The sequence below is a fragment of the Poecilia mexicana genome, unplaced genomic scaffold (assembly GCF_051168715.1).
Source record: "Poecilia mexicana isolate PSO_F unplaced genomic scaffold, ASM5116871v1 scaffold_23, whole genome shotgun sequence".
Classification (NCBI taxonomy): Eukaryota; Metazoa; Chordata; class Actinopteri; order Cyprinodontiformes; family Poeciliidae; genus Poecilia; species Poecilia mexicana.
In genome coordinates, this window is record NW_028263392.1 from 12,204,351 (window position 1) to 12,218,176 (window position 13,826).

Sequence of the window (13,826 nt, forward strand, 5' to 3'; positions counted from 1 at the left end):
ATATACTACACACACACTCACTCACATGTCACACTGCGGGTGTGAAGTCAGCTCTTTACCATATCTAGTCTCAGATCCAGAGCCTTACATGTTAGACATGGAATAAAGGGAGGTGGATCTGCTGGAGTTTGAGGAGCTGAGAAGATCAGAAAGCACAGACAAACTTCCTTTCCTTGGTAGAGAGAAAACACACACACACACACACACACACCCACACACACACACACACACACACACACACACACACACACACACACACACACACACACACACACACACACACACCTCACATCGGTCAAAGTGAAAGGCAAGAGGCAGAAAAGAGAGTTAATGAGCTCAGAAATGATGGACAATGAATGAGGCTGAAACTTGAAATGACTGACAGTGGAAGTTTAGACACAAAGCTCTTGTGTTCAGGAAGAGATTGGATCAGCGACAGAAAGACGGAGCGGTTCTAAGAAACACCGCAGGAGAGAAGAAAGTCAGATTTTATGAGGACAGAAATAAATCTGCTTGTTGTGTTTAGATTTCCCTCATTACTCAGTGTGTAAACGGCTGCTGTTGACTACACACACAGATATTTCTTAAACTCTGCTGCAAGAGATTATAATTCTGTTGATAAATGTGACACTATTTTGGAATGGTCATAATCTGTCATATTTCATACAACTTAAACATGGATCAGAACCAAAGTATAAAAAAAAAAAAAACAGGGTATATTCACTCCTGAATACTCACTTTTTAGATTTTAAACAAAATAAACTGTGAAAAAAATACTCTGTAAAGAGTCATAATTCCTAATCCTGATTGAAAATGCTCAAATATAAATATTAAGATGCGTTTAAGTGGCAAGTCTTTGCCTATTTGTGAGTATTCTGCATATCGCTTTACCGTAGAAAGACTTCCTGCCTATATGCATTTTGAATAATTATTTGACTTTATTTTATTTAAGAAAAATGTAAATTGAAGGAATTTGGTACAGAATTGTTTTAAACAGAATCCCTACACCGTTTCTGAATTAAAAGTAATTTCTGAATCGAATCGTGACCCTAAAAATCTAAATAAATCGCTGAAAGACTCACGTCGCCATTCGCTTTGAAAAAGAATCATTCTGCAAGATCAAAGTTTGCATCTGCCACAAGAAACGAAGAAAAACGTACCTGGAAATTGACTGAGGCATCTTTGCAGCTGCAGCTTTCTCTTTGTCACTAAAGTCAGAAAGCGGGTCGGTGAAAGCGGGTTTCGGGTCCAGCCCAGAACCCGCTTCATCCCCAGTTCCCAACCCATCCGCCAAGCCCTCCCCCACTGCCTCTGAAGCCCCCCTGTCCGGGTTCTTCGCCGGAGTCCTCTCCTCACAAGTCGAGGAGGGAATTAACGGGGTGGCACCCAGAGTGGCGCCTCCTTCTGGACCTTCGCCACATAGCAGCTGGTCTACAGTGCAAGGCTGCTTGGCTGCTCCTCCGTCGTCAGACCCCTCCGCCACGTCACCTGCCGGTTCGAGCGTCCCCCTGCTCTCCGAGGGGGAGAACTCTGACCCAGCAGGAGATCCTGAACCCTCAGGCGGGGGAATGGGCTTCATGAGGAGCGACACCTCGGCGCTCTTCAGCAGGAGGCCCAGGCAGAAGGTGAAGGGTTTGTGGTCGGCGGGACGGTGGGTCGCGTCTTTGCGCTCTCTCTTGGAGGCCATGCTCTCCACATCCTGCTGCAGCGTTTGCTGCAGGGTTTTCAGGCTGCGCAGGAGGTGCATCAGGAACACGTACTGCCGATGGCTCACCTGAAACACAGATTTGAATAAAAGCAAAGGTTGTGGCATGTTAAACTTATTATTTGCTAAATAATACTTTTCCCATGTCCCCTCAAACAGCATTAGCTACTAGCAAAATGGCAGACGATACAAAATATATAATAAAACAATTATTGCATTCATTTAGTGAAAGCGCTACCCTCATAGAAAGATGAGCAGGTCAAACGACAGTACAATAAATTATTAGGTTATATTTTATAATGATTTAAAAGTAGAAGATTTTATGAAAAGAAATAAAAAAATGTATTCAATTTAATTGTTTTTATAGTTTTATCCATTGAGTTGGACCACAAGGTGGAATTCTGCTTAATAATGAGAATATAGCCGTAACATTAGCAAAAAAACACTATTTTATTTTAAATTTACAAGAAAAAAGTCATTTTAATAAAAAAAAAGGTTCTAGAGTAATCAGATGTGATGTGAGCAGCTCATTCTCTTGAGCATCCAAACTTTTCTCCTGTTATTCCGACTTTATTCTGGTAATTTTAACACTTTATCCTACAACTTCATTCTCGCGAATTAAAAGATAAAAACTCATAGTCTGGCCCTAATATTTGATCACAGAGTTGACCTGAGTTCAAAGTTCAAATAAATAGAACCTTGTCATACAAGATGGCGGCCCTGGCAGTGCTGACATCTGAACTATGGAAACCCAAGAAGTGCATGAATCCAAAAATTAATAAATCAATCAGTACAATCTATTTTAAATGGATCGTCTCTCACAAAACTACCACATCTTTCTAAGTAAAAACACAAACGTACCTGAGCGCTTAGCGGCTTCTGCACATGCACCAACAGATGGACATCTGCATCTTTACTTGGTGACGATGACAAGCACGAGTTGGGGAGGCTGTTCAGTGAGTGAGGTTTATGTAGGCCGTTGCTTTGTGTTGATGCTGGCGCGCTGTCGGCGCTGTAGTACTCCTTCAGCATTCGCTTCCTCTGCAAACGCGCCACCGCCTCCGCTGACGAGCTCCTGGACAGCCCGGTTCCTGCCGAGTCCTTCAGCTTCTCCTGGTGCTGGACGAGCTTGGTGGGCTGGCACGCCCACACCGTGAGAGGGAACGAGTCCACGAAGGGCTGTGGCCGCCCTTTGCCCCCACGGCTGCCTTCGTAGTCCACCCAGAACTGGGCGAAGTGCAGCGCCCAGAAGTCGGCGGCCGCAGGCATTTTGAGGGCGTCCGCCCGCATGGTGGGCTCCACCAGCCCCTGGTGGACGTGCTGCAGCTTGGTGTCCTGCTCGTGAGCGTGCCGCTGGAAGACGGGGTGGAGGACGGGCAGGGAGGAGGGCGAGCGGGGGAAAGTGGAGAAAGACGGAGAGAAGAAGGGTTCCCCTTCGAAGGCCTGCAGGAGGGCCTCCAGGTGGGAGCGGGTGCAGTTGGGGGGGTGCCGGGTGTTGGAGGCGACCATCTCTGATGTCTGGATGGAGACGGAGCGAGGCAAGTCCGCCGCGTAGGAGGCGTCCGGCTCCGTGGGAACCACCAACTAAAACATCAGAGAAAACATTTCACATGACTTTAATTAGGGCTGAAACGATTAATCGACTTTTGAAATAATCGTCAGCTAATTTAGTTATCGATTAATTGACACAAAAAAGGCAACTTGCTTAAAGAACCGCCAGTTATTTAAATAGTATTCAAGCGAAAAATATAAACATAATGCAAAAAATTGATTAATCGCGATTAATCAAATTAACCGTTTCAGCCGTAGAAAAGAACTGATGCTGTACATCCACCTGTTCAGAGTATGAGAAGTATTAAGATTCAACAGAAGAAAAGGTTCAACAAATAATTATATAAACTTTCTAAATCATTTCAAAAGCAAGTATCATTTTCCTGCCACCAAACATTCATGTGCTACTTTATGCTAGCTTGTCTCGTCAAGTTTGAATGCAAAACTCTGAGGTTTGCGTTTGATATCTATTAATTTCATTAAAAATAAAGAAATTATACAAAAATAACAGGAAAATATACAACTCAATAAAATCTTGAAAGGGAGCAGAAAAAAGAAAAAGTCTCATAATATCTGCACGTTTTAACTCAAGAATACATTCAAATGACAGGAAACAAAAAAATCAACTCAAAAAACAATTCGTATGGTTTCACATGTCTTGGAAAAACTAACTTTTACCATTCTCTTAAATATGTACAGTGATCTGGTATTGTGGCTATCACCAATGTCATGAAATGGGAAAAGGTTTGAATGCTTGCGCAGGGCAGCGAATGCTTCAATGCTTACTTTCAGCATGAGGCCGTCCACCTTGATGTCGACGTGTTCGTCGGGTTTCTGCGAGTCGTTGAGCTTGTAGATCTGCATGAACTGCTCCAGACTCTGCCGCAGGTCCAGAGCGAAGAGGTTGATCCACACCAGGCTGCGGGGATCCAGAACCAGCTGCAGGGCGTTGAGCTGGGCGTACAGGTTGGGACACGGGACTGCAGGAGAAGGAGGGGGAAGGAGGGAAGAGGTTGAATTTTGTGTAAAATTTACACATAAAGGGAAAGAAACAAAAACTCTTTGCGTAAAAGTCTTACTGGGGTAATCTTTTCCATCTGGAAAGTAATATTCTGTAAACTCGACATGGATGGCCGGCATCTCCGGGGGAAGATACAGCGACTTCTTATTGCAGGAGATCATGGTCTTTGGGCTGGAGCGCCGCTGGTCTGCCGTCGACACCTGGAGGAAAAAAAAAGAAGACAAACCCAGAAAAGTCAACGTGAGAGAAAATATCTGTACGGCCTCAGCTGTTCATTACATGTCAAGTTTTCCACATTTTATGGAAAAGTGCATAACTTTTCGGCCATAAACATGTTTACTGGGATTTTAAGCAGAAGAGTAACAGAGTAGACTTAAATTTCTGCTACTAACATAAAGAGTTCATAACTGTGAATTGGAAGTAAAATTATACTTTTTTTTTTTTTTAGGGTGTGTTCAGTGACCTGGTAGATGCTGAAGTCCGCCATCCTGAGGACGAAGGAGCTGGACATGAGCTGCGTCTTTGGAGGCGGAGGAGGCGGAGGGCTGAAGGAGGCGCTGGAGGACGAGGTGTTTATCTTCCCTGGAGAGAACGGACGAAACGGGAGAGAAAAGAAAAGATAAAGGAGGGAAGAAGAAGCCAAACAAACGCAGACGGGCTCTTCAACGAGTGTGCTTCACCGCACCCAGGTGTGCGCAAAACCCACACACACACAGCGGTACCTGGTTCTAGGCACCAGCAGCACTGGGGTGGAGGTTGTGTGTAGGGGCTCCAATCTAGGAGTCCTCCATCTGCCTCCCTAAGCCCTACTTCTCCTTCTGCACCCTCCTGACCTCCTAGAGGCTCATAAACCTCGTCCTTAAGGGACACTGAGGGACAGAAAACCCACAGGGATGACGTCCTGCTGAGCTAGCATCTGCAGCGTACGAAGAAGCGCGTTTCGCTTACCGTGATGCGGCGAGCCGTGATGCGGGGAGCCGTGTGCAGCGCCGGGGCCTTGTCGGTCTCGAACCGCGCCCTTTAACTTTTCCAAGGCAGTTTTGTACTCGTCCAGCAGACTCTTGACCCAGGTCTCTCTGGTTTTAGTGGCTTCGCTGTAGTGCATCCAGTGGACACAACTGTCCCCTGAGAGAAGGAAGGGAAACATGAGAGAGCAGACGGCAAAAGGTTTACCAGAAACAAGGAAGTGAAGAACCGACCTGCTTTGTGGAAAGGGTAGTAGTCGAGGGTGATGGAGCTGAAGGAAAGCTGCATCGCTCCGCCCGTTATCCTCCTACTGGTAGCTGTGGAGAAGAGAGTGAAAAATAAATCTAGACAAGAGTAAAAACCTTGGATTATTTTCTTCCTAATGTGTATTTGATACCTCTGTCCTTAGCGTGGATGTCATCACAGATGTGCAGGTCCAGGTGTGTGATCTGGAGGTGGTGTGACGTCTCGCACACATCGTAGGCGCTGAACAGCTTGGCCATGGTTGCACTCTGGTCAGCGGCTGTGGACGCCTGCTGGGTGCGCACTTGTTGGGCTGTAGGGGGCGGCGACGACACCTGGTGAACGCAGACGGCATCTTTCAGCGCTTCTGCTTTACTTTTGTACTAACCTGGGTTCATACACTTGTTCCACAGTAAAATTTAAGCAGATTTCAAGAATTTTTAAGGCAAGTTTGCAAACTTTTGCAGAGAAAAACAATACAAACATACCTAAAAGAGACAGTTTCAATTCACTAATATATACAGTCTCTGTTTTTATGTTTTGAAATGTCTCTCTAGCACACCTTACACACATTAATTTAAAAAAAATTGCCAATTTAAATTATGTTTAATGTATTAAGTATAAGACAATATGTTATTAACACTCAATATACAAAGGAAGTTACAAAAAACAATCTAAAAACATGTTCTCTACATTTTCTTGCATTCAGCAAATAGAAATAATTTTGGAAATTCTAACCAACAGAAAACAAAAAAAGTTTAGTCTGATTTAACTTCAGACTGAGAAAAAGATGTGCATGTCTTTTTGCTAGGTGTATGTAGAGACTGTTTTAAAACGTTAGCTTGCACTTTATTACAAAACTGCGCAGTTTTAATGTTAAGCACTTTCAAGGACTTTATACAGAAATCAGGAACTTTCTAAACCTTGAAAACATCCTGTTGAAATTCTAAAATTTTTAAGGATTTCAAGCACCAGTGCAAACTCTGAAAAAAGAAAAAAAAACTGAGTGCATAAATGCTTGATTTAAGTTTTTAACATCTTTTAATGGTGGTGTAAAACATGCAGTGCTTAATATCTCCACCAGATGGCAGACGAGAGTAAATTTCAGACAGGAAAGCTTGTTGTAGGGGGACGAGTGTGAATGTTGAGCAGCAGAACTTTGTTTTTGGATTTTCTGATTAAATAGAAAAACTTAGAGAGCGAGTGCAGAGCAAATAGGTAAAAAAATCACCGTACCAACTTTAGAAAGTTATTTGTCCACTGAACTTGTACCTGATCGTCTGCAGCCATGCTCTTCCTCTGCTGAGCAGACTTCTCCATGGCTTCGCTGAGGGACTTTGCATACTGAACCATAGCTTTGAGCTGGGAGTCGGTCAGAACCCACAGCAGGTCGTCCAGGATCAGAATCAGCTTTGAAGCCACAACGTTGCAGTCCTTTATCTGCATCAGGAAGAAACGCTCATGAAAAACAAAGATGGCTGACAGCATGACGAAACTTTTCAGACCAATTTATTATTGTACGAGTCAAGACTGGAACAATTAATCGTGATTAATTGATTATTGAAGTAATCATCAACTAATTTAGTTTTCGATTAATCATTGACTGGAATATCCAGACTCAAAAAAAGCAATTTGGTGAAAAAAACAAAAACGTATTTAGAGCAGTAACTGAGCCAAAACTGTACAAAAAATATACATTAAGATAAATTTACAAACTTCCTCAAGGAGTATAGTTTTAGCTTAACCTATTGCAGTGCTTTGTTATTGCATTTCAGGCAGTAAAATGTTAATTTTCTCATTTAAATAGGAATTTAGTTATTTATTTGCATCTTCTAATGTATTTCTAATATTGTATAAAAAAGGTTTAGGTGGCTAAATGAAACATAGAATGTGCCAATTTTTTTTATTCAATTAATCATCAAAATAATTGATTATTAGAACAATCGTGCGTTGCAGGCCTTTACTTAGCCTATTTTATTTAGATGTAAAATTAAAATAGTACTTTCTTTCCCCATTTCCTTGTTATGTACTATATTATGTTGGTCTATGTTTTTGAGTTGACATCTGAAAAAGTTCCAGGTGGCGCTGCAACTAATGATTATATGAGTTATCGATTAATTTATCGATTATTCTGACAAGTAAACGGCCAGAAAGCCAGTTTTTTTATCTGATTAGCAGAATAATTGACATATTAATCAATTACTAAAACAATTGTTAGTTGCAGCTCTAGTTTGGTGGATTAAGACAAATCGAGACGTTCTCTCTTCTTGGACACCAACCCGTCTCTTCAGAGTGACCCTGATCTTGGACTGGTTGGTGATGAGGCGGATCGGGGCGCTCAGCATCTCGTGCTCGGCGCTCTGGATGGCGTCGGCCTCGATGCGGATCATCTGCCAGCTGATTTCTTTAAACGTCAGGATCTGCAGCCAGCAAAAAAAAAAAAAAAAACGTAGATGAGTCAAAGATCTCTAAACAAGGCAGCCTCATCAGAGCCCATTTCCTCTGAAAGGAGCCGGCGCCGACCCACCTCCCCCCTCTGAGGGTCCTGGATGCGGGTGAATCGCAGGTCGCTGATGCTCCAGCTGGTGTTGACGCTGTACACCTGCAGCTGGGAGAGCTCAAAGGAGGCGTTGAAAGCCTTGGCGCTGATCTTGATGACGATGGAGTTGATGGATAAGGAAATGCCCTCCACCACCTTCTCAGCGAAGCCATATTCACTGCGCAGGCAACAAACACGGTGATTAGCAAGTAAATGTGGGTTAATATCGGGTTTTTGTAAAGAGATTATATAAGAGCATCGCTTTTAAATTTGACTTCAATGCATCTGCTGCATCTTTCTGCATTTTAGAAAACAGATTAATAGATTTCTGGCACCAAATAACTCATTTTCCTGGAATGCAAAACTTCACCTTTGTCCAGATGCCGTTGCTATGGGAGACGGACCATTAGGGGAACGAGGCTCGTCACATGTGCTCATTTCCATTATCACCTTATCCAGGGTCTACAAGAGAACAATTAGATTTATATTAACAACACCAACAAAAGGAAAACATTATTTAGTGCTCATAAAACAAATCACTACCAGTAGGTGACATTAGTTTGATTATACCAATAAATAAATGTCAACTTGTTTGTCAAAAATGAAGGGACGCAGCAAACAAGAATGACGGAAAAGTGTAAATTATCACAAGAGTTGAAATTGACCTCTTTCTTTATTATTTTCTCTACAGCATCAGCCAACCACCACAGAGTTTCAGGGGTGAAAAGGTTAGATTTTTTCCACAACGTTTTCCTATTTGCTCTCATCACATTTCTGTCTTTCTGTCAATAATGGTCACCATCATTATTGGAAGAATGGAAGATTAACACCTAAACACCAACTATAAAGTCTTAAAAAAGGCAATAATTAAAACAGCAACTAAGATAAATGAACAATGTTAAGCCTGGTGGGGGCACAAGCAAACCCTGGTGGCCCGCCAGGCTTCACCGAGGGAAAACCTGAAATAGTCAAGTTATTTGACAGAAACTTAATTTTTAAGCCTGTTTTCCAATTCTGGTTGATTTAATAATAGATAAGAAGCAAGAACATGAACTTACCAAAGAAATTGGGTGAGTCTTTAGTTTGGTCCATGGTATCTGTTAATGAAAAGCCAAATGGATGTTTAGTGCCAAAAGAGCAATTAATGAAAGTAAAACAAGCACTGAAGCCAGATGAGTTACAGTCCACGTCAAATTATACAGCAGAATGGATTCAGAGCAAGTGTTTATTGGCAAGTTTGATTTTCACAGAGCAACTTGTTCATCGAGGAGTCACAAATCACAGTTTGACTGTTAAAGTGAATTAAACATTTAATTTGCTTTGCTCTAAACAAAAATAATCAAAGTCACCAGCAGGGGGCGCTATCTCACATCCATCACTACAACCTGCATTAAATCTGCACCCTAAACAGTTATTCATAGTGAAGTTTTTCACTAAGCTGCAATAAAATAAAAGCTTGGATTTTTCTCTTTTTCAGTGAGACGTTATGCGACTGCAACAAAGATTAACCTATTTACGGATTTTTCCATATGCTTATCCACTCAACATGTCCTCATTTTATAAACTTCATTTAACCAGGTCAAGCATCAAATATCTTCTGTTTGCAGCGTTTTTAAGCTAAATAGGACACAACAATGGGTTTAGTTGATTTGTATGAGGAAGATACACGAGACAGGGAGCTGAACATGTGAGGAAATGAGATCAAAATCTGTGTTCTCATTTTAAATCAGCTTGAACTGAAACGGGGAAAAAAAGAGAGAAAGGTATCTAAGTAGTAAAAACGGTTTCTGTTCACCAGCTCCACCTGTCATACAGAAATCAACACAAAAACTTCCAGTAAATGATTACAGCTGAAAAACTGCAAAGTCTGCATAAAAACAGACAATAAAGGATGAACAAAGCAGTGCTTACTGTGTTGCTCCCTGACAAAATGGCAACTAAATAACTGAAGAGAGATTCCAAGAAGAGAAAAAGAGGTGGAAAATGGACCTTGGTCTGAGCAAGTGTGGAGTCATGAGTAAATTATATAGCTTCTTTCAGCTTTTCCAGGGTGTGCCAAAGTCTGCTCATGAATGTGACGCATAACTGAGACCAGATCAAGTTATGAAATAAACAGAGCATAAAAGTAGAGCAGAGTAGACAGAGACCAAGATAACTGCTAGTGACATGCAATCAGAGGAAGCATAACCCCTACAAGTAAATTAGGTACATAGACAAGAACAATAATGAGAGAAAATCAATTTTTCCACTTGACTTTTCTATCATTTTTTTAAAATTAGTAATAACATTTTGAAAGTCAAAATGGCTGAATTTATGCATGAAATACATGAAAACGGCTGGGGGTGAGGCACTGCAGTGCTGTGCCTCACCTCTGGGGGCGCTGTGTCACACAGTAAATGAAGCAGGAAGGAGGAACTACACATCTTCTACATATGTTGGCGTTCCACAGTCTGTCTAATACATTTAATGAATGTGAGTGACATAATTAGTCTTTCTGATCAGCCATAAATGCTCTGTGGAAATGCGTGAGGCAGAAAGTATAATTTTTTTTTTCTTACTATTCAGTGTTTCCCCCAGAAAACTTGCTAAGCTCGGTGCTCAGGACGCATCCAGCTGGCCGCCATGTTTTTAAGTTAAAAAATGTTTAAAGTTGACAGGAAGTTTCAAAATATAATTTGATAGTTATGCATTATTGGAAGACTGGAAGATTAATACCCAACACCAACTATAAATTCTTTATAATAGGGCAATCTTTAAAAAAATAAAATAAACAATGCTAAGCCTGGTGGGAGCACAGGTAAATCCTGGTGGCCCGCCAGGCTTATAATACACTGAGGGAAACCCTGCTGTTAAATTGATTAAAAACATTAGTTAGTTATGGTCAAAATTAAAATATTAGCTCCTATATTGGATTTTAGATTTGTACATTTGGTTCTCAGGCAACCTGTGCCTCACCAGTCATGAAAATCACAATGCAAGATTTGCCTGATGTAGTAGGTGTGCATACACACACTAGACTTCACTTGAGTCCTTAAATAACTCCGTGTAAAATAAGTCTGGGGTATAATTTGAAATCCTCGTTTTGCCCTCACCCTGATGGCCGCCTTGTTGCAGAACACACGGTTGATCGCCAGCCAGGTGGGCAGGTCCAGCAGACTCTGCAGAACCTCCTCGTCCAGCTCCAGGTTGGTCAGCTGGCCCTCCCCCTTCAGCGTACTCAGGTTGATCTTGTCCGGCGACAGGTTCTTAGCAAACCTACGAGACAACGGGACGGCGCCAAGCTTAGCGGCTGAGGATATTTATAGGAGAGGAGTTGTTGGCAAACAGTCACCACCGGATACGCTGCTGGTGCATGAGATGTTTACAAAAAAAACACCCACATCTAAGGGCTTGGAAAGTGGCCTGCGTCAAAACTCAATGTCAAAACTTGAATTTTAACTAATATTTCTACAGTTTCTAGCTGGAACAGGGGGTAAATCTACCAGGGTAGAAATATTCCCAATGGTAAACAGCTGAACAGTGTTGTCAGGGCAACACTCATGAATTAAAACTTTGCTTTGAGAAGAATTAAAAGCAACTAATGACTACCTTCTGACAATTAATAAATTAATCTCATAAAAAAGCCACTTTTTCCAGATTTTTCATTTAACCTCTTATGCTTTTGTATACAATAAGAGAAAAACATCAAAAGATCCAAATAAACAAACATTTAAATGCAATAACACAGAATCCCTTTAGTGAATTTGAACAAAGTGAAGCTAAAACTTTCCCACTTGAGGAGATTAGAGTAAAACATTTACAGACAAAAGTGCCTTTATTCTAAATTCAAAAGCAGTTTTGGTTTTATTACTTCTCTAAATGTCATTTATTCAACAAATGCCATTTTTTGACTCTACTCCAGTTAATTGGTTACCAAGTCACTTGATGGTTATTTCAATTCATTACAATTAATCGTTTCAGCCCTAAAAGGTTAGGTTATAACCTGTAATCACTTTGAAACGAATAGAGAAAGTTTCCCAAAATCTATCATGGTTATTTCTTTTATCAGAGCTGATCAAGACAAGCTTGACTAAAGTCAATCTAGACAAAGGTTCTGGGTGGCCTAGTCAAAGTCGAAGCTTAAATCTGATTGAGACATTAAACAGGTCAATTATCCTCAAAAACCCTGAAATGGGAGAATTGTGCCACTGAAATGGAAAAGACCTCATTCAAGCTGTTATAAACACTGATACTTTATTGAGGTCAAAGGTGACAGTCTGGATATCAAAGGCAATTACTTCCTCCATGTAGGACCAGTCTGATTTTCATTACTTTTTTTATCTAAATAACCAAAAACCACCATTTTAAAAAATGGCTTATTACACAAATTACATAAACATTGTGGCTTCTGCAATCACAAAATAAAGACAGGCTAATAAAAAATGTTCCAGGTTATTAAGTTCTGTGAGTAAATATTGGTCTGATAGATTTGAACACACAACCTGGATGCCTATGACCTGAGTGTTTTCCACCCACACTGTGTATTAGTTAATAGTTACCAGAGTGGTCTGGTACTAAAGGTCTTATTGACCCATTAATCTCTGCAGCTCAATCTAATGAAATGATTTACCAATCTCACCATCTGCTACTGCAGTACAAACTGACAATGTTTGTCAACCTGGTTTGGTCATCAAACAGCAAAGCAGACATAAATTATTGTTTTCAGCACCACAAAAGTCATAAAAATCATACTTTAGCATAAGAAAGTGCATAACACTAATGATTCAGGTAACCCTAAGCTGCTAGTCAGCTAATCTTTCACACACAATCAGATTAAAGCTGTAAACCGACAGGATCAAAGCTCAGACTTTGACTATAAATAAAAAACTTGGATGGTAACTGGTAATAAACAGAAATTAAATTACTAGTTAAGAAGATCTCTGGACCTGGAGGTTAGAAGACCAATGAAATGGTTTCTAGTTGTCTAGGCGATAAGGAACTGAATCCATCAACAATGGTTTTGATACATTCAAACAGCTTCACTGCAACAAGGGTTATCTAGTACTACTAAGTGTCTGATTTGATGAGATATAAACTAAACTGTTCTGTTTTTAATGGTAATCAGGTTAGATTTTGAGGTGAAGTTGGTAACAAACCATAAACTTTCCATGTTTGATTGTAGCATCAGGACTTCCAGTGGATGGCTTTAAGGATTAGACCAGTAATGTGCCGTAACTCCACTATATTTGATCACGTTACACTAAATCTTTCTAAAGTCGACAACTTGCTAGGCAATCCTAACAACTCACCCAATAACCTCATGTTGGACACTAAGCTCCTAGCTAGCTTAACACATGAGCTCATTCGGGAGTTCACGAAATCTACTAGAAATGAGGAGATTGAGAAGTTTATGGTTGGAATACTTCACAGTTGCTTGAATTAGCATTGAAAGACACCAGTTAACAGTTTAAGTGATTGCAGAAAGCATGCGTTAACTAGCTAGGTAGCTTCAAGATGGCTGCTACCAGACAGAAAAACAACTGGATTCTTATCTGAGACTGCTAAATCTTTGGTGTTTTACGTGTAGCTGCTGTAAAACTTTGCCACCCCAAGCCAATAGTGTATGAATGACTTGATCCGGAGCCAATTATCAAAAAGCACATGATGTATAGTTGAACTACTGCAGGGGAGTCAAACACATTTTAGTTTTGGGCCAAATCAAGATCACGAATGCTCTTAAAAGGCCGGTTATGCCAGAATGCATTCATAAAACCTGATTGATATCATTTGGCAGTAAACGGATAAAAAATTGAGTTGATTGA

The 13,826-nt window shown here is 40.9% G+C and overlaps 1 protein-coding gene across 3 annotated transcripts in view; it reads right to left on the minus strand.

Annotated features, from left to right (window-relative positions):
* Positions 1 to 13,826, minus strand: part of bltp3b (bridge-like lipid transfer protein family member 3B) — a 29,319-nt gene that overhangs the window by 8,223 nt on the left and 7,270 nt on the right. For 2 of the 3 annotated variants that reach the window (XM_014981296.2, XM_088003095.1), the window contains exons 2-15: positions 11,118 to 11,280; positions 9,084 to 9,122; positions 8,396 to 8,487; positions 8,014 to 8,203; positions 7,766 to 7,906; positions 6,759 to 6,926; positions 5,641 to 5,821; positions 5,477 to 5,560; positions 5,226 to 5,402; positions 4,741 to 4,859; positions 4,336 to 4,477; positions 4,043 to 4,236; positions 2,567 to 3,289; positions 1,161 to 1,774 (exon numbers count right to left, since the gene is read on the minus strand). In XM_014981296.2, the coding sequence (XP_014836782.2) occupies positions 1,161 to 1,774; positions 2,567 to 3,289; positions 4,043 to 4,236; positions 4,336 to 4,477; positions 4,741 to 4,859; positions 5,226 to 5,402; positions 5,477 to 5,560; positions 5,641 to 5,821; positions 6,759 to 6,926; positions 7,766 to 7,906; positions 8,014 to 8,203; positions 8,396 to 8,487; positions 9,084 to 9,122; positions 11,118 to 11,280 (3,027 nt within the window). Of the gene's footprint in view, positions 1 to 1,160; positions 1,775 to 2,566; positions 3,290 to 4,042; positions 4,237 to 4,335; positions 4,478 to 4,740; positions 4,860 to 4,999; positions 5,147 to 5,225; positions 5,403 to 5,476; positions 5,561 to 5,640; positions 5,822 to 6,758; positions 6,927 to 7,765; positions 7,907 to 8,013; positions 8,204 to 8,395; positions 8,488 to 9,083; positions 9,123 to 11,117; positions 11,281 to 13,826 lie in introns of all 3 variants that reach the window. The other variant, XM_088003096.1, reaches the window with a different exon arrangement.